The sequence below is a fragment of the Mustelus asterias genome, chromosome 23, assembly GCF_964213995.1.
Source record: "Mustelus asterias chromosome 23, sMusAst1.hap1.1, whole genome shotgun sequence".
In the NCBI taxonomy this organism is placed as follows: Eukaryota; Metazoa; Chordata; class Chondrichthyes; order Carcharhiniformes; family Triakidae; genus Mustelus; species Mustelus asterias.
The window spans coordinates 61,359,292-61,382,820 of record NC_135823.1 but is presented as its reverse complement, the minus strand read 5'-3'; the positions used below and the strand labels follow the sequence as shown (position 1 = coordinate 61,382,820).

At 42.7% G+C, this 23,529-nt stretch overlaps 1 protein-coding gene across 1 annotated transcript; it reads right to left on the bottom strand.

Annotated features, from left to right (window-relative positions):
* Positions 1-1,045: 1,045 nt before the first annotated feature.
* Positions 1,046-23,529, bottom strand: hapstr1a (HUWE1 associated protein modifying stress responses a). Its single transcript, XM_078240773.1, has 4 exons — positions 22,941-23,529; positions 21,270-21,350; positions 17,444-17,722; positions 1,046-4,098 (listed from the first exon to the last, which is right to left on the bottom strand). The coding sequence occupies exons 1-4, from the start codon at positions 23,149-23,151 to the stop codon at positions 3,854-3,856; spliced, it is 816 nt and encodes a 271-aa protein (XP_078096899.1). The 5' UTR covers positions 23,152-23,529; the 3' UTR covers positions 1,046-3,853.

The window sequence follows — 23,529 nt, the reverse complement described above, 5'->3', positions numbered from 1 at the left end:
CGGCACATTATGAAAGCTACCTGCTAGCTTATACCTGAATAGTTAACTGGTACCAGTGTCATGCACTTGAGACATTGGTGCACCATCGGCTGACTTTGCGGCAATGCCCGCACTTACATAGCGAGTGGCGAAGGGAATAAGGACAGCAAGAAAGGGAAACCAAAATTAGTTCATTTCTGCACTGTGATAGCTGCAAATTACAATATTCAAAGCTAATTACCAAAAAATTCAACCATCTTACAGCTGCACTGAAAAGTTTCAGTGACCCAAATTTTTCCACAGATTAATTTATCCATCAGGTTACAAGTAGGCTTACATTAACACTGTAATGAAGTTACTGTGAAAATCCCCTAGTCGCCACACTCCGGCACCTGTTCGGGTACACTGAGGGAGAATTTAGCGTGGTCAATGCACCTAACCAGCACGTCTTTCGGACTGTGGGAAGAAACTGGAGCCACCTGGAGGAAACTCACGCAGACACAGGGAGAATATGCAACGGTCTATAAAATAATGAGGTTTCCCACTCCTGGAACTTCCAGCACACCTCAATCATAGGATCCCTACTATGGAGGAGACGGCCATTCCGCCCCATCGAGCCTGCACTGACAACAGCCCCACCCAGGCCCCTATCCCTGCAGCCCCATTATTTACCTTGCAAATTCCCCTGACATTAAGGGGCAATTTAGCAGTCAGTCAACCTACCCCACAGGTCTTTCAGACTGTGGGAGGCAACCCGAGCAGACACGGGGGAGAACATGCACACTCTGCACAGACGGCGACCCAAGCCGGGAATCGAACACGGGTCCCTGGCGCTGCGAAGCAGCAGTGCCAACCACCGTGCCGCGATTAGCGCAAGTACAACACGTTTACCAACCCTGAATTTTTCATTCATTTTCCTCTCCACAAAACTGAATTGCAACTCCGGGGAAGGGAATGGGAACGGGAACGGGTGGGGAGGGGAAGTACAGACACAATTTCCTCCTAAAATGAAGCAGTTTTAAAAATTAATTCCAAGTAGACAAGTGCGATTGAAAAAGGCAATGTCTGATTTGCATGGTGTTTATTTTTCCAAGTGCACGCTACAGTTAGATGAAATAACAGTTTGGTACAGTTTTCTTACTCATTAAAAATTAAGTGCTACCTATTCTTGAAATGGCAATTACAGCTTACAAGTGGTTTCCACCAAATGAAAGTACGACTTAACAAGGAAAACAAACAGCGTGCAACTTAGAAAGCCATCCAATTAGCTTTACACCATCAAGGCAATACCTTTTCAGCACACTATTAAAATTCAAATTTTATCAAAACATTCTATGGAATTTTATCAATCGCCTCAGTGGTGGTGGTGGTGGTGGTCTACCCCTACCTTGATTTACATTATACATTAAGCTAGAAAAAGTGGCAAAAATAAACTCCTGCAAAAAGGGCAAGAGGGGCCTGTGATAATAAACGTGATGAGAAGAAAATACATGCAAACGTCAATCACTGTAAACTGAAAATCTGTTAGTGCAAAGTTTGCCGAAAGCCTTAATTTTGACTTTTAGAATGCACATAAGATCCCCCCACCCCCAAAAAATAAAACGTGTCTCAAACTCAACGCTTATCGTCCCCCATCCCCCACAGAAAAACATGCTGGTTCAAAAGGTGTCATCTCTGAAACTGTAGCATGGGCAACTTTACTTTACATGCCCTGCCCTCCCCAACACAACGTCAATACATCTTAAACTCCATAGTTTGCCTATAATCAGTCACACTGATCATACGACAGTTCCCGGCCATTCCAATTTCAAAAAATGGGCCCAGTATCCGAAAAGGGTAAACTATTAAAATTTCATACAGATCACCATCGTTTGCAGATGTACCCAGAGTTCTCACCACGTAGATTCTTTTTGTACGAATTCCAGTATCAGATGTCCTTCGTACACTTTCAAAGATTGTGTTTTTTTTTAAATAAAGCTTCACGCCAGCAAGCCAACTATGAAGCCATATTTTAACACCTAGAATATGACCTATACTTGGCCTGAAGTCGGCGAACGGAGCAGAGAAGAGAATTGTGGATGTAGGATAATTAATCTACCTAAAAAAATTATACTTCGATTGTATAAAGGAGGGGGAAAAAAAGTGCTGTCTTGCAGCAAAACCCAACTGCCTGTGGCTGAAAAGACAAACAAGCCATCTTTTGGACTGGGTCATCTGCTGCCAGCAAATAGGTGAGGGTAACAGACAACACCCACCCTGCTTCCCCCAGTTAGTATTACTTAAAATACTTAAATTGCACTTTGCATAGGTTTCCCAGTGAAAAAACAAGACAACACAAGAGTTGCCAGGAGATGTATCTGCATGTGCAAAAGGGCAAAATTGCTCGAGTTAGTGTGTGTGTACATCAGCTCTTTTAAGTTTCTGTGCAAGTTGTTGAATTATGTAGTGACCTTCAGTTGTCGTATCCTTTTTAAAATCAAAAACGTACATTAACTGAAGCAAGAATTTCTCCACTTAAAATACAGTCAATAGCAGAAGTTTCTTTTGCTAAGCCTGCTTACCACAGTGTAAATTCACACAAGTTAAAATTCCTCCCAAAACAAAAAGACTTTAAGGCTAAAGTGCCCCTCCTTTCAGACGTCACTGTACAAACAAAAAGAATGCAAGGAGTAGTTACAGAAATCTAGTACATCTGTGACAAACTGGATCGAAAAGCAGTTCCCCCCAGGTTTATGCTGTGACGAACTGGGTCGAAAAGCAGTTCCCCCAGGTTTATGCTGTGACGAACTGGGTCGAAAAGCAGTTCCCCCAGGTTTACGCAAGCTATGTTTACACAAACATATCTCCGTACGAAAAAGTTCACCTCCTTTCGCAGACTAGTCGACAATTTTTTGAAAATGAACAGGCCACAAGATAGCTGAGCAAGTTGTAACTATTGACCCACTGTCAGAAGACTCTGTCCCACGAATTACCTGACTGACTGGGCCAGCTCCACCACGTGAAAGGAAAAGTTTTAAACCGAGCATGATGCAATTCTGATTTCGGATATCCACTCCAGGGTTTGGTGTGCACATTTTATTTACATTATGTAGCACGAGTACTATACCAGCATCCAAATGCTTAGTATATACATTACATATATTTATAATATATTTATATATTTAAACATGAGTATTTTTTTTTAGAATTTTTATGGGAAAGTCAATATTATTGTTGTAATTTTTGCAACACTAAAACACAAGAAGTGAATCCAATAAAGATCTTTATGTTGATTGATATTAGTATTAATTGCATGACCATCATAGCACCATTTCCACAATCCACAGAATTAGCAGCTGTTGAGTTTTAACTAAAAATAGTCCAATATTGATACAACTTATGTTCGCACTATAAAAAAACCAGTAGAGTCTTAGTACAGTGCTGTAAAATGGAAGTCTGCAGATTTGATGGAAGATGCCATTTTAACATAGACTATCAGTGATATACTGGCAATACTGTTGAAGCAGACAATCAACACAGAAGGAAATAAAAAGGGCAATTAACAGTTTGAACCAAATTAACATCCAATATTACCCTTCCCTTTAAAAGGAAACAAGTTAAGGTCACTTTAGCTTGGAATCTAATGTGTTTACCTATGATGATCTTGCTAACTACTACACAAATGACTGGATGTCTTCTGTCACAAGACCAGTATTGGGGAAAGCCATAATTACAAGAGGCATCTACTGCATTAGTTAGAACTTCCTTTATGGCAATCATTATTGAATTCACTTGTACTTTCACAATCAAACAAGTTTTGAAGGCCCTCCATTTCCATTCAAGAAAGTGTCGAGTATCAAGTGGCTTTCAAGTAGCACAGCGACCATATAAAAGTTCAAAGCATCCGATTGCGCTTGTGCGTTGGGGAGTCTGTGATGACATCAGTACACTGGGCTGAAGTACGCTTCCTAGTGCCACCATTGTCCAAGTGGAGCGCCATTTCTTCTGATATGAAAGTGTTTAAATCCACGTCATGGAGTCCATTTCTCCTTCGAGAAGAGTTGGAGCTACCACTTACATGAGTGGGAGACCCTGGAGTACTTGAGCGCACACTTATACTAGCCATTGCTCCACTAAGACCTGTGGAGACAAAGAGAAAAGCATTAATAGTCACTTTAAATGGCAATGGTTCTGACACTTCACTGACCACCAGAATTCCACTTATTTTGCCAATCCCACTTTAAAAGTGCCAGATTTTCAGTCCTTCACAAAATCACATCTTGCTGCCAGCTACTCCCATTCAATCGTTTATGCCAATGAATAGATGGATTCAGAATAGCTGATGGTGTGAGCAGCATTGCACACACATTGTTCATCAGATCTTTAATAAAACAGCACCGTTCTGATGATAAAGAAAATCAGGTCAATACCTTTGCACCAACTAGTAATGTTCGACCATTTGTGAAGCAGCAGCAACGTGGGCGATCTCCGTTCCATCCAGCAAACGATGCTGATACGTTGGTAATTCAATGAGGCAATAACAAAAAGAATTTGCCGAAACGCAAAGTGGGGCCACCTCCAGCGGCCCTGTTTCACCCAGAAAAAGCAACGCAATAGACCAGGAAATTCCCAACTTCGGTTCCATCCCGTGCAGCAAACCCAATCTCCCTAAATGTTGCAAATCATAGCTCGTGCCGGCCACGCATTTGAAAGCAAAGAGAAGGCAAATTTGGCCAGGGTTCCGAACTGTAAAGGGTGCGAGGGGGAGAGTGGAGCAGGGAGGGGGGGAGGAGGCAGTGCGATGGGGTAGGGGCTTGAACGTGGACAGAGCAGGGGGTGGGGTTGGGGGTGGAGATGGTTAACACGACAGTGAGTGAAGGCAGCAGTGAAGTGTTGGCCAGAAAAATCGCATGTTAACATCAATTTCAATAGTCGGGCAGCACGGTGGCACAGTGGTTAGCACTGCTGTCTCACAGGGACCCAGGTTCAATTCTGGCCTCGGTCACTTTCTCCCCATGATTGCGTGCGCTTCCTCCGGGTGCTCCGGTTTCCTCCCACACTCCAAAGATATGCAGGTTAGGTTGATTGACCATGCTAAGTTGACCCCTCGTGTCAGGGGGATTAAAGAACAAAGAACAGCACAGCACAGGAAACAGGCCCTTCGGCCCTCCAAGCCTGTGCCGCTCCTTGGTCCAACTAGACCAATCGTTTGTATCCCTCCATTCCCAGGCTGCTCATGTGACTATCCAGGTAAGTCTTAAACGATGTCAGCGTGCCTGCCTCCACCACCCTACTTGGCAGCACATTCCAGGCCCCCACCACCCTCTGTGTAAAAAACGTCCCTCTGATATCTGAGTTATACTTTGCCCCTCTCACCTTGAGCCCGTGACCTCTCGTGATCGTCACCTCCGACCTGGGAAAAAGCTTCCCACTGTTCACCCTATCTATACCCTTCATAATCTTGTACACCTCTATTAGATCTCCCCTCATTCTCCGTCTTTCCAAGGAGAACAACCCCAGTCTACCCAATCTCACCTCATAGCTAAGACCCTCCATACCAGGCAACATCCTGGTAAACCTTCTCTGCACTCTCTCTAACGCCTCCACGTCCTTCTGGTAGTGCGGCGACCAGAACTGGACGCAGTACTCCAAATGTGGCCTAACCAGCGTTCTACACAGCTGCATCATCAGACTCCAGCTTTTATACTCTATACCCCGTCCTATAAAGGCAAGCATACCATATGCCTTCTTCACCACCTTCTCCACCTGTGTTGCCACCTTCAATGATTTGTGGACTTGCACACCTAGGTCCCTCTGTGTTTCTATACTCCTGATGACTCTGCCATTTATTGTATAACTCCTCCCTACATTATTTCTTCCAAAATGCATCACTTCGCATTTATCCGGATTAAACTCCGGATTAAACTCATTAGCAGGGTAAATGTGTGGGGTTACGGGAATAGGGGCTGGGTGGGATTGTGGTCAGTACAGATCTGATGGGCCGAATGGTCTCCTTCTGTACTTTAGGGATTCTATGATTCTAATCACACTCTTACATTCAATTCTGTCTTTTTAAACTTCTGTTTGAAGCTGCATAGCGGACATTTTATAAAGAATCATGATAGCGAGTCGGCATAGATGGAACTAGCAAAATTCTGAAGCACTATTAAATTTCAAAAGCCAACGCTATTTAGGATTCCATGACCATAAGACCATAAGACATAGGAGCGGAATTAGGCCACTTGGCCCATCGAGTCTGCTCCGCCATTCAATCATGGCTGATATTTTTCTCATCCCCATTCTCCTGCCTTTTCCCCATAACCCCTGATCCCCTTATCAAGAACCTATCAATCTCTGTCTTAAAGACACTCAATGACCTGGCCCCACAGGCTTCTGCAGCAAAGAGTTCCACAGATTCACCATTCTCTGGCTGAAGAAATTCCTCCTTTAAGCTGAACGTATTTCGCATTTCTGACTAATCCATAAGCCAGCATTAATAGGCCAAGTAAAAATTCACCCAAAAAGCTTTGCATTGGAACAGAATTTTTAGCATCTTTAATTTATACATCATAATAGTTTACATACCTAAAGATGGAATACAAATCTTTTCTCTGTCCCAGATGAAGATTTAACAGGAAGATTTGCCTAAAACTGACGTGCAAGTATTCAACAAATGACAATCAACTGCGCTACGCCCTGATGTTAAAACAACCTACTAATGCTCAGTTTCCAAGTTCACACGGAATGTCGATTTAGACAAACTACCAAAGCCAAACACAACTTGTGGAACTGTTGCCCATGAAATGAATCTTCCAAAATCAAAAATAAATTTCAAAAGAACTTGGACATGTTTATGCATTGGGCAGACAAGATTCAATGCAGAGAGGCGTGAGGGGATTTATTTTTGCGGAATGAATATGGACAGTACAAAAGAAATGGAGGTGCACGAGCAAAAGAACTTCGGTGTAGACGTTAGACAAGTCACTGATGGTGGCAGGGCATGTTGAGTGAGCAGTTAACAAGCTTTTGGCATCCTAGATTTTATTATTAGGGGTGTTGAGTACATGAGTAAGGAGATAATGTTGAACTTGTACAAGACACTCTAAGAGGAGTACTGTGTTCAATTCAAGGCTCCATACTTGAGGAAGGATGTGAAGGCATTGGAGTGTATACAGAGGAGATTCACAAGAATGATTCCAGAGATAATTCCAGAGGGCAGCACGGTGGCTCAGTGGTTAACCCTGCTGCCCTCACAGATTCAGAATTGAACCCGGGTTCAATTCTGGCCTTGGATGACTTGTCTCTGTGCAGTTTGCATTGTCTCCCCGTCTTGGGTTTCCTCTGGGTGGTTCTGGTCTCCTCCCACACTCCAAAGACGTGCAGGTTAGGTGGATTGGCCATGCTAAATTGCCCCTCAAGTGTCCCAGGATGAGAGACTGAGGAGGATTAGCAAGGTACATACCTGGGGTTACAGGGATAGGGTCTGGGTGGGATGCTCTGGAGTGTCAGTGCAGACTCAATGGGTTGAAGGGCCTCCTTCTGTACTGTAGGGATTCTCTGATAAACAACTGTCGTTATGACAATAGATTGGATGTGTTGGGACTGTTTTCTTTGAAGAAAAGGCAGCTGAGGGGACTTGATAGAGGTAGTCAAGATACAGAGAGATATGGACAGGGTAAATAGTGAGAAACACTGCTCTCTCCAAGCATACAGCAAGAATTAAGTGGCACAGATTCAAAATAATGAGCAAAATGAGGAGTGATATGAGGAAAGATGTTTACCACCCAGAAGGTGGTTAGAGTCTGGAACAAACTTTCTGGGAGGGTGGCAGAGAGAAGTTTAATCGAGTGGGAATTACATTGCTATCTAAAAAGAAATAACATGCAAGGTTACAGAGATAAGGCAGGGGAGTGGGACTGGTAAAATGCGAACCAGTGCAGACTTGCTGGGCCAAATGGCCTCCTTCTGCACTGTAAAAGATTATTTGCTTCTGAGGAAAGAGACTGGTTCAAAACCACCATTTTATTTGGAATACTGATACAAGGAGGGAGTTTTAGTTTGCTTAAATTTTAAAGCCAAGAGTCCATTCTTAATATAAAATCTTCTGAGTATTGGAAGCCTGCTTGAACCTGGGCAGCATCATAGGTGACTAACACAGGTTAATGGTTCCTTGGGCATAGGTTCTCTTGACTTGAAAATACCATTACAGTATTTAATAAGGATTTCTTCATCAACAACTCAATGAACTGGTCCATTAAAAAAACAGAGGCATTACACCTGGCCTCGTTCATGAGTCAAGGAGAATGGAAAAAGGAGAGTGATATGAACTGCAGGATTCCTGCCCGTGACGGCTATCTTCACTGCAAGTACAGTGTGTGGATGTCAGTCAAAGATAAGACTGAACTCAAGGTGCTCTCAAAGAACAGTACAGCACAGGAACAGGCTCTTTGGCCCACCAAGCCTGTGCCGATCATGTTGTCTTATCCAGACCAACCGCCTGTATCTCTCTATTCCCCACCTGTTCATGTGTCTATCCAGAAGAGTCTTAAATGTCACTAATGTGCCTGCTTCAACCACCTCACTTGGCCATGCATTCCAGGTCCCCACCACCCTCTGTGTAAAAAAACTTCCCCACACATCTCCACTGAACCTTTCCCCCCCCCCCTTACCTTGAACTTGCGCTTCCTTGTAATTGTCATTTCTGCCCTGGGAAAAAGCTTCCAACTGTTCACCCTATCTATACCTCTCAATTTTATAAACTTCTATCAGGTCGCCCCTCAGCCTCTGTCTTTCCAGGGAGAACAATCCCAGTTTATTCAATCTCTCCTCATAGCTAATACCAGGCAACATCCTGGTAAACCTTTTCTGTACTCTCTCCAAAGCCACCACGTCCTTCTGGTAGTGTGGCGACCAGAATTGAACACAATGTCCCAAATTTGGCCTAACCAACATTTTTTGCAACTAACATAATTTGCCAACTTTTATACTTGATGCCCTGGCCGATGAAGTTGTCTTCACCACCTTTCCCACCTGTGCTGCCACTTTTAAGGATCTGTGGACCTGTACTCCCAGATCTGTGGACCTGTACTCCCAGATCTGTGTCTATGCTCCTGATGGTTCTGCCATTTAATAGCTCCCACCTGAATTGGAGCTACCAAAATGCATCCCCTCACATTTGTCCGGATTAAATTCCATCTGCCATTTCTCTGCCCAATTTTCCAGTCTATATCCTGTTGTATTCTGACAATCTTCATCACTATCCGCAACTCCAGCAATCTTAGTATCATCACAGTTAAACAGCCAGCTAAACAGCCAGGAGTTCTGATACAATTTTTTAATTCCTCTCTGTCCACAGGGAAAGTCATGATGTGGAGACGCCGGCGTTGGACTGGGGTAAGCACAGTAAGAAGTCTCACAACACCAGGTTAAAGTCCAACAGGTTTATTACAGTATTCTGTAACTTGATTTCTGTGTCTGTGCACTGTTGGAGAACAGAGACCACTCCATCTGACGAAGGAGCTGCAAGCTCCGAAAGCTTTGGTATTTGCTACCAAATAAACCTGTTGGACTTTAACCTGGTGTTGAGAGACTTCTTACTGCACAGGGAAAGTGCCAGAGGACTAGAGAATGGCTAATGTGGTTCCACCTTTCAAGACCAGTGATAGGCAAACTATTGGAGAAAATTCTGAAGGAGAGGATTAGTATCCACTTGGAAATACATGGGTTAATTAGGAATAGTCAGCATGGCTTTGTCAGAGGGAGGGAGGTCATGCCTAACTAATTTGTTAGAATTTTTTGAAAATGTGACCAAGTGCATGGATGAGGCAAGTTCAGTTGATGCAGCTTGCATAGATTTTAGCAAAGCTTTTGACAAGGTCCCACATGGGAGACTGACCAGGAAGGCTAAAGCGCACAGAATTCAGGGAAACTTGGTGAGATGGATCAGAAACTGGCTTAGTAATAGGACTCAAAGGTTAGTGGTAGAAGGCTGTTTGAGTGACTGGATGCCCAGCAGTGTACCACAAGGTTCAGTACTAGAACCCTTGTTGTTTGTTATATACATAAGCGATACAGATGAAAATGCAGGGGAATGATAAGCAAGTTTGCAGACAAGAAGATTGGTAGGGTGGTCAATAGTGAAGATGGTTTTAAGTTACAGGAAGATATAGATGGATTGGTCAGCTGCGTAGACAGTGACAGATGACATTTAACTTTGATAAGTGTGAGGTGATGCACTTTGAAGAAACAAGATGAAGTAGTATTTAATGAATGGCAGGACACTGAGAAGCTAAGAGGAACAGAGGGATCTTGGAATAATTATCCACAGATCCCTGAAGTCGGCAGAGCACGCGAATAGGATAGTTAAGACGGCATTTGGGACACTTGCTTTCATGAGTCATGGTATAGTGTTTAAGAGCAAGGTGGTAATGTTGGAGTCCTACAGAATGTTGGTTGGCCACAGCTGGAGTACTGCGTGCAGTTCTGGTCACCTCACTACAGGAAGGATGTGATAGCACTAGAGGGGGTACAGAGGAAGTTCACTAAAACATTGCCTGGGATGGAGCACTGGAGCTGTAAGAAGAGACTAGATAGGCTTGGGTTGTTTTCTTTAGAGCAGGGAAGGCTAAGAGGGGGACATGATTGAGGTATCTAAGATTGAGGTGTACGGACAGGGTGAGTAGGGAGCAGCTGTTCCCCTTGGATAAGGGTTCAATCACAAAGGGGCCTAAGTTTTAGGGTAAGGTGGAGGAGATTCAGAGCAGATTTGAGAAAAGTCTTTTTCACTCAGAGGGTGGTGGGAATCTGGAACGCACTGCCTGGAAGGTAGTCAAGGCCAAAAGCCTTACAACCTTGAAAAGCTGTTTGGATGAGCACTTGAAATACTATAATATTTGAGGATAAGGGACTAAGTGCAGGAAAATGGGATTAGCACGTCTTTAGCGGTAGATATGGTTGGTGCAGACTCAGTGGGTCTTTTTTGTGCTGTATGACTCTAGTTGTAATTCAACCTTGAAGGTTACACCCGTCACTTCAACAGCAGAACCACAGACTCCGGTTCCAATAAAAGTGCACGTGGTAAAAAGTCAATCTCAACAATTTATATTTATACAGCACCTTTAATGTAATGAAACATCCCAAAGCGGTTTACAGCAGCATTACAAAAGATCTGACATGGAGCCATACAAAGTGATATCACGTTAGATTACCAAAAGCCTGGTCAAAAGAGATTTTAAGGAACATCTTAAAGGAGGAAATCAAGGTGGAGAGTGTTAGGAAGGAAATTCCAGAGCTTGGGGGCTAGGCAACTGAAGGCATGGCCACCAACACTGGAGCAATTAAAATTGGGACACTCAAAAGGACAGAATTAAAAAGGAACAAACATCTCATATCCCATAATAGTAACAAAATCAGTGCCAAGCAAAGTTATTGTGCAAGCTTAAACAAATAGCTATCACCTCAAACTTTAGTATTGCAAACGGCTGACAAACAACACTATTGTTTGCCAAGAATTAAATATTCAACGCTCAAATAAAACTAATTTTTAGAAGCAGTGGGACAAAAATCAATACAAACATTCATTAGTAGACCATGCAGCCCCTTGAGCCTGCTCCACCATTCAATAAGATCATGGCTGATTCGATTTCTCCACCTATCCCTTATAACCTTGCACCCCCTTCTCAAGAATCAATCTACCTCTGCCGCAAAAATATCCAAAGGCTCTGCTTCTACTGCCTTTTAAGGAAGAGTTCCAAAGATTTGCGATCCTTCCGTCTTAAATGGGCAACCCCTTATTTTTAAACTGTTAATCCGGGTTCTAGATTGTCCCAAAAGAGGAAACGTGCTTTCCACATTCCCCCTGTCGAGACCCTTTGAGATTTTCAATGCTGCGATCAATTCCACACAAATCTGGTTAAGGGATTTAACTGAGTTTGTGCTTTCAATTACACATTACAGAACAAATCAACCACTAACGGGTGAACCACTTAATAATGGCGAGGCAAAGATTCACTTTGTTGAACTCCGCTGTCATGTAAACAAGACAACATTGAGGATCATAACCAGCTCAATGGTCATCGCAGAACCGTGTAGGTATCATAGAATCCCTACAGTGCAAAAGGAGGCCATTCGGCCCATTGAGTCTGCACCGACCACAATCCCACCCAGGCCCTACCCCCGTAACCCCATATATTTACCCTGCTAATCCCCCTGACACTAAGGGACAATTTAGCATGGCCAATCAACCCAACCCGCACATCTTTGGACTGTGGGAGGAAATGGGGAGAAGGTGCAGACTCCACGCAGACAGTGACCCAAGGCTGAATTGAACCCGGGTCCCTGGTGCTGTGAGGCAGCAGTGCTAACCACTGTACAACCGTGCCGCCCTATCCTGGAAACAAGATCCAGCCACAGGGATTGGGGTGAAAAAATGGATGGTTTCCCCAACTGAAAACAAATGAACATGTCTATACACGCCACTGTAAATTCTTCGATTTTACTCAACTCCAAGTTAAACCCAAGTTATAAGCTGCTCAACAATTCTTTGGTGCCCGGCATAATTGTGCCACCCAGGTTTTTTCTCAAACTTCTTCGCCAAACAAAAAAAGGAGCAGGACAGGGCAGAATTTGAATCCCAAGATTTGAAGCTTCTTTCCGAATGGAGTAACTGAGTAGGCACTCGAGCATTCTTACAAGCTTGGAGTTCCAACACAGCAGATACTTTTTAAGCAAGGCTGTGCCATTTTCTGAATCAGAATGATACATTTAAAACAGCGTTGATTACCAAGACCATCATGCCCAGTGGTTTGGCAATTGTGAATTTCACAGAAAAATTCATTTCACCTTCAGAACTGGGCGTTTAAGTATTACTTTCCATTGCCACACAATCTGCAACCCAAAAGCAGAAGCTACCAAGTAACAAAGATCATCAAATGCACCTTGCATAGAAATATAGTGCCTATACTCTTCAAAGCAATCTTTGACGATCTGAAATATTTTCTGTGACCCAAAAACTCATCAAGTTTTCTTCCCATAACTCACTACAAACACCAAAAGCACTAGCACTGCCTCAGCATTTCTCCAATCATTAAAATCAGACTAACCACTTTGTTGTTTATTTCATTGCAAAACTGAACATTAAATTGACATATAGGCCACACGAAGCTTTGGCCACCTAACTTAGGGAGGGGATTACATGGAATCAATCATGACAAGATATTTTATGCCTGACCCAAATCGCTAAAATACACATGACATGAAGTACTGCTCCGGCAACTCAATGGTCGCGTTGACATTTTCTTTCTGCCCCAGTTACTGGTTTCAGTCTACAAGGTTTCTGGGAAATAGCTCTGTCAGACTTCCCCAACACGTTTGAGTAATAGATTCAAACTGATGGATCAAAACAAGTTGCTCAAGTACAAAAACTGCGGCCATTTTATTCCTTTACACCTTTATCTCCCAAAGGTAAATTGCACAACTTCTCTTCGCAAATATTAGAGACGTAACCTAGCAATTAACAGCCACCCTGCATCAGCCTACCTACGCCCTCCATCGCCTGCAGCTCACATCTACCCACCTCTCCTGAGATCTGAGTTAACCTCACGTGAACACAATTCAGAAAAGGGTAAGGAAATAAAAGCAAAACAAAGGGTTACGAGAAACTGCTGAATTTTGCAGAAAATTACAAGGAATCTAAAATAGACACCATTCGAGGAATTTCATTACCTGCACCAGCTATTCGTGATTAAGATCTTTAGATCCTGTCCCACTGATTTGTCCATTCTCTTTCCCAGTCACCTGACACAAGCAATCACAACAATAGCGGTGGGGATGGGAAGAGCTTAGCCTACAGGTAGTGACAGCCTAAATCATAACAACAAGTGTATATAATGCCTTTAATGTGAGTATTTCCAAGTTTTAAAGTTTATTTATTAGTGTCACAAGTAGGCTTACATTAACATTGCAATGAAGTTACTGTGAAAATCCCCTGGGTCGCCACATTCCGGCGCCTGTTCGGGTACACTGAGGGAGAATTTGGCACCGCTAATGCACCTAACCAGCACGTCTTTTGGATTGTGGGAGGAAACCCACGCATGAAACAAAATTTGACAGTCATTTAAGCTTGACCAAAGTGGTAGGTTTTAAAGGAACGTCTTAAAAAGTAGAGAGACAGACAGGTTTAGCACTCAAGCAGCTAAAGGCATGGTCGCCAATGACAGTGATTAAAATCAGGAGATGTGGTGGAGGAGCACAGGTCTCAAAAGGGTTGGAGAAGAATACAGAGAAACCCAGATGTGGTACACCAAGAATACTGATTCAGTTCCCTAACTATCGAACAACTTCATCCTAGTAGGTCTGTATTCCTAAAAAGACTGATGCTGACATTTTCTCAGTTTCTTCCAACACCAACCAGGCAAACATCTAAATAATCAGGATGATTCATATTCTAAGCATGCAGCATTGCAGCCTGCAAGCAACCAACAACTTGCATTTATATAGCACCTCTGACATGATAAAACATTCCAAGGTGTTAGAAAGGAATGCTTGACACCAAATCACAAAAGACACAATTAGGACAGACAGCTAACAACTCTGACGCTTGGCCACAAAGGTAGGTTTTAAGAGGAGAGGCTGAGAATTTAGAGAGAGAATTCAAGAGCTTACAGGCTAGGCAGCTGAAAGCATGGTCGCCAATGATGGAGCAATTAAACTCAAAGATGCTGAAAGAAACAAAAAACTGGATGAGCATTGAGATATTGGAAGGCACGGTGGCAAAGTGGTCAGCACTGCTGCCTCACAGTGCCAGGGACCCAGGTTTGATTCCCAGTGTGTGTGGAGTTTGCACGTTCTCCCCGTGTCTGCGTGGGGTTTCCTCCGGGTGCTGCGGTTTCCTCCCACAGTCTGAAAGACGTGCAGGTTAGGGTGCATTGGCTGTGCTAAATTCTCCCTCAGTGTACCCGAACAGGCGCCAGAGTGTGGCGACTAGGGGATTTTCACAGTAACTTCATTGCAGTGTTAATGTAAGCCTACGTGTGACACTAATAAATAAACTTCATATTGAAGGGCTGCAGATTAGAGGTCAGGCTATGGAGAGGTTTGAAAACATGAGAAGTTAAAAGTTAAGATATTGCTTAACCAGGAGCCAATGTAGATCAGCGAACACATGGTGATTGGTGTACAGAACTTGGTACGAGAAAAGACATGGACAGCAAAGTTTACAATGACCTCTGGTTTCCAGAGCGCTTGCAGATTGTGGGAGGTTAGCCAAAAGTGCTTTGAAATAGACAAGTCTAAAAGAAATAAAGGTACAAAAGTTGGTTTCAGGAGTTGTGTCAGCAGAGAAGTTTCGAAGATGGAAATATGCAGTCTTGGATTCATACTCGGAAATCATTTGAGGAAAAGTATAAACCATTTAACGGGTTTTTAGCATGAAGGCAGAAAGTTTTGAACTAATCATTTCGAGTGGCGACAGTTTAGGTTAATGCTCATCGCAACGCTGTGGTCTGTGATGCCCCGAAAAATGAAATAAACACAAATGAACCCATAAGGGAAGACAAAAAGATTTGATAAAAGGGAAGGGTAATTAAGATATGTGAACTTCAGTGTTGAATAAGTCGTAGAAATCAGGTTGAAATAAACCGGAATCAGGTTGAAAAATGAAGCTATCATTGCAAATCATTTTGGTTAAAGATTAAAAGATTATAATTTCCACTATTCCTAACTGTATAACAGAGGAACTCAACTGAGAACTTGTTCGGTGCTTTGTTTTAGCAACAAAGAGTGTCAAATCTATGCAATATGTACAGCCTCCACAAAAAGTTGAATAAAGTGATAGTACAGGCTCCTAATTCAATAACTGGTTTCACATAACCTGCTGCCTTAGTTGCAATATACAAATTAAGATAGACAATCACACCAACCAGCTTTTCACTGCTTGAAGAGCTCAGTAAATGTATGTCAACTCTAGATTTAAGGGAACTACATGCGAAGCAGGCCATAACTCTACAATTAGCAGAACACTCATCACATTTACACTTTCAAATAAATGAACAGCAATTTTTTTTATAATCTGTACAGTTACAGGCATTTGAATTATGTGGGAAAGACTACATTTTTTTTGCAGAATATCAAGCAGCAATTCTAAATTGGTTCTATTTCGCACTTCCAGAATTATGCTAGGTAGGCCATGCAAGTAACTGTTAGTAGTAACGAAACATACATATCAGACACCTTGATATTTGCTCTTAGTTTGGATTGAAGGAGAACAATTTCTGAATGTTGGGTCTCCTCTCGGGTGCACTGCTGAAACCAGCTCCCTTATTCTGACAGCTGGAGTCCACTATTCTACTCTCAGGATAAGGGCGTTGGTTTTAGTCACGCCAATACAGGAAGCCAATTCATGAATGCCAATCCCCTACCCTCCTAATTGTAGAGGCACCAACTATAACAGTTTTAGGTGGCATACGAGCCCCTCTTTCATGAAGAAGACACGGGCATATGGGGAGATGGAAAGCGTGTACACAAAGCTGACATTGGATGTTTATAACTGGAGTGGTCTTTACAACCATCCAGAAAAACCTGCAATTCAAGCCTCCTGAGGCAAAGCTTAATTTTCCTGGATATATCACGAATGGGCAAGTCTTGTGGTGCAGTGGGTAGCGTCCTGGCCTCTGAGCAAGAAGCTCCAAGTTTGAGTCCCACTTCAGGACTTGATGGCCACAGAAGGTGCATTCGTAACGCGGCCAAGAGGCTGATTATAAACCTGCAAGTCCTTCCAACATGCCTACAGCAGGCCTAAAGAAACCTGCTCCGACATGCTTGAAAGACAGTGGCTCTCAACAAGTTATAGTCTCTGGCATCAGCCTAGCAACCTATTTCCGGAAAACCAAGCTACGTCAAAATAGACATAAGCACATGCGCTGTCTACCTCGTGCATCGCTAGATTTGGAAGACTTCCCATGTCCATCATGAACAAAAATTGGCGAACAAAAATAAATTAGAACGGTATGCGTGTGGATCACTTGACTTCCTGTGACCAGATAACTATAATTACAATAGCACAAAGTCAATGAACAAATTCAGACATGTTGCCAATGCATCTTCAATCATTCCTTACTCAGTTGTGTAATTTGTGAGAATTTGCATTGAATCATGATACCAGTCGAACAGAGTGTGCTACCAACATTTAAACGTGTAAATCTTCTAAAAAAAAACATTTGAATCCATTTCCCACTCAACCTTTTAGGCTGTTATTGCAATTAATGTTTATCACGATGCAGAAGCAGCTGGTGCAATTATGCTGGATTTCCAGATTGCAATATAGCAAAATTTCACAATACCATCAGTTAACCTATTTTGTAGTCAAAATTGAGATAGGATCTGTCTGAATGCTGAAATTCAGCCTGTACATATCACCGAGAGAAACACAGGCTCTCTGAACTCCACATTTACTTTCCCCAAGTGCTTAATCACTTAACAGTATAATTACCATGCAGTGCAATGGCTTCACGAAAAGGCTGCAAGTCAGTCTCTACAGATGAACTAGTTTCTGTTGTAGGTGCTCTAGTGGGAGAGGTTACGACTGTCAGTCTAGGGGGAGCTCTGGTGTTGCGCGGTGGTGGAGCTTTGCCACATAAGAAGCTGATCAAATCTTCTCTTCGAATGGTCCGTCTCCGCTTTTTGACCCAAGCTAACACATCCTTATTACGCCGTTGATAACCGACCTGAATTCCTAAGTCATAGCTTCGACGGTGAGCTTCAATACTTTCTGAAACAAAAACAGAACAAATTTCTCAACACAGCTAGGAATTTCTGGATCAAAAATATTCTCAATACCACAATCTCATTTCTAAGACCAAATTCTTTCACCATTACAAAATTTGGGAATCAAATTTGCAAGGGTTTAATCCAATGCGAGCATCATTATTTAGAAAATTTGTGGCTTATGACATCTCATTTGATTAAACATAATGAAAATAACCACACAAGTTATTTTGGGTACAGTACATACAAAGACGCTAATAAACAAAAGACTTGTATTCTTACGGTGTCTTTCACAACCTCAGGACGTCCTAAAATGCTTCTCGGCCAATGAAGAACGTTTTGAAGCATAGTCACTGTGGTAACAGAGGAAATAAACTCATGCGCACGCAGCAGTTTCCCACAAACAGCAACGTGATCATGAGCAGATCATCTGCTCTTGTTGACTAAGGGATAAATATTGACCAGGACACCAGAAGAACTTTCCTGCTCTTCTTTGGAATAGTGCCACAGGATCTTTTACATCCAGAGAAGGCCTCAGTTTAACATCTCATCCAAAAGCTGGCACCCGACAATGCAGCATTCCCTCAGTACTGCACTGGTTTGATTTTGATTGGATTTATTATTGCCACATGTATTAACATAGTGAAAAGCATTGTTTCTTGCGCGCTCTACTGACAAAGCATACCGTTCATAGAGAAGGAAACAAGAGAGTGCAGAATGTAGTGTTACAGTCATAGTATAGGGTGTAGAGAAAGATCAACTTAATGCAACGTAAGTCCATTCAAAAGTCTGACAGCAGCAGGGAAGCAGTAGTACTGGAGTGCCAGCCTTGAATTTTATGCTCAAGTCTCTGGAGTGGGCCTCAGGAGGCGAAAGTGCAACCAAGTGAGCCAAGAAATGAAAAGCAGAGATTAAAGTGAGCAACTGAAAACAAATTAATACATTACTGGACACCAGTTTACAGAAAGGATGGACTGCACCGCAATTTTTATTTCAAAAAAATCTAACGCACTTAAAATTTCCGCGTACACTCATTTAAGTCAAACTAATCTGATGAAAACTTGAGAAGTTTCAAATGCAACACACTTGAGATACACAAAGATCCAACTCTTTTGATCAGCAGAAGGAACGCTGCCTCTGATCTCCGTTATTCAGGCAACGGTTAAAACCGAGTTTATTTCAGAAGTAATTTCATGCACAGCTCAAACTCAGAGAACTCCTCAAAACTGAAAATGTATCAAAGAACCTTTTCAATATTGTACTATTTGCAACATGGGGATCATACCTTTGTGGCTTTAAAACACTGTTGTAAGAAGCCGAATCTCATAAGATGGAGGTTCAACTAGTTACTAATGTTTACCACTGGTAATCTCAGTAAATTTCAGCTCCAATCCACATTTGTTAAAACTGCACTGATTTCCAAATTGTTAACAAGGCAATGTAAAAACTACAGAAAAAAGAACATTTAAAATGCCACAGCTGACTAAATTTCATTGACCCAAATATGCTTCTGGAAGGTCCAAATAAAACCACGTTCCATTCAGACATTTGAATCAGTCCACATAACTTGGGTTCTTTCAAGTCAAAAAGAACATAACCAACTCAACAGTTGTACCAATACTGCAACTGCAATAAACAAAATGCTTGGCAAAGAGTTCCTTTTAGAAAATGACTCCCCCTCTTATTGCGAAATTGGCACATTAATTATTTGAGAAATACTGAACGAATCTTGGCCAGATTTTGGCAAGTACATTTTTTGATATGCCAACTGTGGTGCTGATATGTCCTGATCACATGTTGCTTTGTAAGATCAGAACCATTTCACCAAAAAAACACAAAATGCATTTGCTGCTACAGAACAGGTGTAAAATCAGTGATTCCAATTGAACTAATGTAGCTGGACATGGTTCCCTAGTACACTGTGGAATGAAGCATTTAGACACTTGGCTGATTCCTCCCCCGCCCCCAAATTTCTCTTTGCATTGCAAGGATGGGCATAGCATTTGGAAGATGGGCACTCTTATAGCCCATGTAAAGAGTGGCACAGAACATTAGAATTGGAAACAAATGACCTCCACTTAACCTGACAATGTTATTCACCTGACAAGGGCTGTCAAGAGAGGATAAGATTTCTTTTTTTTATAAAAGTGTTAAAATTTAAAATTTTAGGTTTAAAGTTCACTTAGTGTCACAAAGTAGGCTTACATTAACACTGCAATGAAGTTACTGTGCAAATCCACAGTGGCACCTGTTTAGGTACACTGAGGGAGAATTTAGCATGGCCAATGCACCTAACCAGCACATCTTTGGTCTGTGGAAGGAAACCGAAGCACCCGGAGGAAACCCACGCAGACACGGGGAGAACATGCAGACACCACACGGACAGTGGTCTAGCCAGGTCCCTGCCACGGTGAGGCACCAGTGCTAGCCACTGCCACCATTTAGATGGCTGACAGGAAGCTTCTAGCTGTATTATAGCTCTCTACTGTGAGAACTGCTCAGTAAAGGATCTGCACAACTTTGAAGAGTAAAAATGTGGAAATCCAATGTTTTTAATATAATTATATTACAATGCAATCAATCCAGATTTAAATGTTCTTGAAGCTTAACTTGAAAAATTAAAATCAATGTTTCGGCATGTGTTATGTATAGTATCGTGCATACAACCAAGGTTAATATATTACAATATAATTACACAAATATCATACAAAAGAAAAAAAGTCACTCACAAAATCAACTGAAGTATAGGTCCTACATATGTCAAAACTGAAATTCTCCCCAACCCCCAAATAAAAAACAACACATCATTCCACAGAAGAAAGTGCACTCTGCTGCACATTAGATACTAAATGGGACAGGATTTTAATTTAAGAATACACTGGAAGTAACTACTGTCACGAGACCAGCATTAGATAAAACAGAAGCTTGCTGCAAGAATGGATATATATTGCAGCAGTTTTGTTTTGACTGCATGAGCTATCCAGAAATCATGAGTCATGCTCGGGACACCGGAATGAAAATGGGGGGGGGGGGGAAATGGGGGGAGTCCTAATCTCAATTCAGCAAAATTCAGAAAAGTAAAACCCATTTGAAAAATCATACTGATGAAACAAAATGAGTTCAGTTCTTGAAAGTTTATAGTCACACTAAAACGAGGGAAAAAAGTTAAAATACAAGAGCCGATTTTTTTTTTTACAAATTATTATTAAGAATCAAAGCCTCTAAACCAACTAAACCTCAACATTTCACCTTCAACCCTGGTAATTCAGGGCACATACGTTCTTGCTGGTGGTTACTGGGAACTACAATTAAATGATATAGCATCACTCGGCATTATTTTTAAACTGTAGTTCTAATGGACGAGGAGGAGGCCTGCAAACATTACAAAAAAAAGAGTCCATCCTCCATTTGGAGGGCAGAGTTTAAACACCACTGCTACAACCCACCTCCACCAAAAAAAAATACCCTCCAGACACACACGAGTGACAAATAACTGCAGCCAACAGAGAGAGATTCTTTTTTAAAAGAAGAGAGGATCTGTTTGAATTTACCTTTATACACATTGGTGACAGCCGAGGCGGCATTTTGAAACGGGACCCAGAGTGACAGCCCTTGTTGTTGACAGACCCGATCTAGAGAGAGGGAGAGAGAAAAAAAAACACACAAGGTTTTTTTGGGGGGGAAGAGGAGAAGGGGAAGGGGAGAGGGAGGGAAAGAGATGGGGGGAAAGAAAAATTAGGAGAGCAATGAATGCAAACTGAGTGCTTAAAAAACACACACACACACACAGTTTATATATATTAAAAAGAGATGGACAACCCTCTTGGAGAGAGGATAGAGAGACTCTTGCCGGCCATGTTTGATTTCGCCATTTTGGTTGCGACTATTTTTTTCTTTTTGGGTCCACCCCCCCCCCACCCTTCAAGAAAAGGGGGGGGGGAGAGAAAAAATATAATATATGTTCAGAAAAAATATATGGGGGAAGAGGGTGGGATTAAAAGAGAAACCGACAAAACCAGGAGCTTTCTGTTGTCCCTTTCTCTCTCTCTCCCCTCAAGGAGAGAAGAAAAAACACACAAGATGCTAAATAATAATTGAAATAAGAAAATGGAGATGATGAGGGGGAAAGGGGGTGGAAGAAGGATGTTAGGGGGGTATTTTTGTTGCCCCCTTTATTTGCTTCTCTCCCCTCAAGAAAAAACACAAGATATTAAATAATAATTGAAATAAGAAAATGGAGAAGGTATGAGTGGTGTGGGGGGGGGGGGAAAGGATGTTTGTGGGATATTTTTGTTGCCCCTTTCTCTCTCTCTCTCGTCCTTCATTTGCTTCTCCCCTCAAGGAGAAGAAAAAACACAAGATGGGAAATTGAAATAAGAAAATGGAGAGGGGGTGAGGGTGAGGATGTTGGGGGAGGGGGTATAAAATGGAGAGGGGGATATTGGAGGGGGTATAAAATGGAGAGGGGTATAAAATGGAGGGGGATAAAATGGAGGGGGGATATTGGAGGGGGTATAAAATGGAGAGGGGGATATTGGAGGGGGTATAAAATAGAGAGGGGGATATTCGTGGGGGTATGGGGATATTGGAGGGGGTATGAAATGGAAAGGGGGTGGAAGGAGGTATAAAATGGAGAGGGGGTGAGGATAAGGTGGTGTTGGTGAGGGCATAAAATGGAGGGGGTGAAAGGAGGATGTTTGGGGGTATAAAATGGAGAGGGGGTGGAAGGGGGTATAAAATGGAGGGGGGTGGAAGGGGGTATAAAATGGAGAGGGGGTGGAAGGGGGTATAAAATGGAGAGGGGATGAGGAGGGACGCGTTGGAGGGGGCATTGGATGGGAAGGGGGATATTAGAGGGGGTATAAAATGGAGAGGTGCGAGGATGAGTAGTGTTGGAGAGGGGGTGGAATGGGGTATAAAATGAAGAGGGGCAAGGATGAGGAGTGTTGGAGAGGGCATAAAATGGAGAAGGGGGGTGGAAGGATGATGTTTGGGGGTAATAAAATGGAATGGGGGTGGAAGAAAGCATAAAATGGAGAGGGGGGGATATAAAATGGACGGGGGTGAAAGGAGGTATAAAATGGAGAGGGGGTGAGAGTGAGGAGGATGTTGGGGTATAAATGGAGCCCCAGGGGGTTGGGGGGGGGGGTGAGGAGGAGGAGGGGGTTGGAAGGGAGGGGTATTTTTGTTGCTATATATATATATATATTTTGTCTTTGTACCTTTGTATAACTGGGCGACGGCGGTGGCCGAATTTTGAAATAAATGCCAAAGTTTCTGCTGGCTCTGCTCTTCCTCTAGCGACGCCCTCTCCTCCTGGCTCTGCTCCTCTTGCTCGCTCTCCGCCAGGCACTGCCTCTCCCATTTGGAAAACCAGTGTTCGGGGCAATGTTCCTGTATCTCTGACTCGTGCTCATCTTTCTTATCCTCCATGATAAATCGATCCAAAAATCTCTCTCAATATAAATATTTATTCAAGGGGAGGGGGGGATTTTTTTTCCCTATTATATTATGGATTTTTTTCTCCTCACTCTCTCCCCCCCTCATCCCCTCCCCCACTAATTTTTTTTTGGGGGGGTTGATTTTTTTTCCTTATTTTTAATATTTTTTTCTCTTTCCCTTTTTTTTTGCCCTCCTCTCTCTTTTCCTTTCTTCTCCCACCCCCCCCTCCCGCCCCCGTCTTCCTCCTCCTCACATTTACACACAGAGCCACATTAAAACCTGCTCCGCGCCGTCAACAATCGCCCCGCTTGTACTTTTCGCTGACGTGATTAAACTGAAGGGCCCGGCCGCCCCGTCAGAAAAGCCCCC

Coding starts and splice junctions, on each gene's coding strand:
- hapstr1a (XM_078240773.1), bottom strand. CDS start 23,151: ATGGAGGATAAGAAAGATGAGCACGAGTCAGAGATACAGGAACATTGC. Junction 17,723..21,269: donor TGTCACCAATGTGTATAAAG/GTAAATTCAAAC, acceptor TTTTTGTTTCAG/AAAGTATTGAAGCTCACCGT. Junction 4,099..17,443: donor TGAAGCCATTGCACTGCATG/GTAATTATACTG, acceptor TTGTCTCCACAG/GTCTTAGTGGAGCAATGGCT.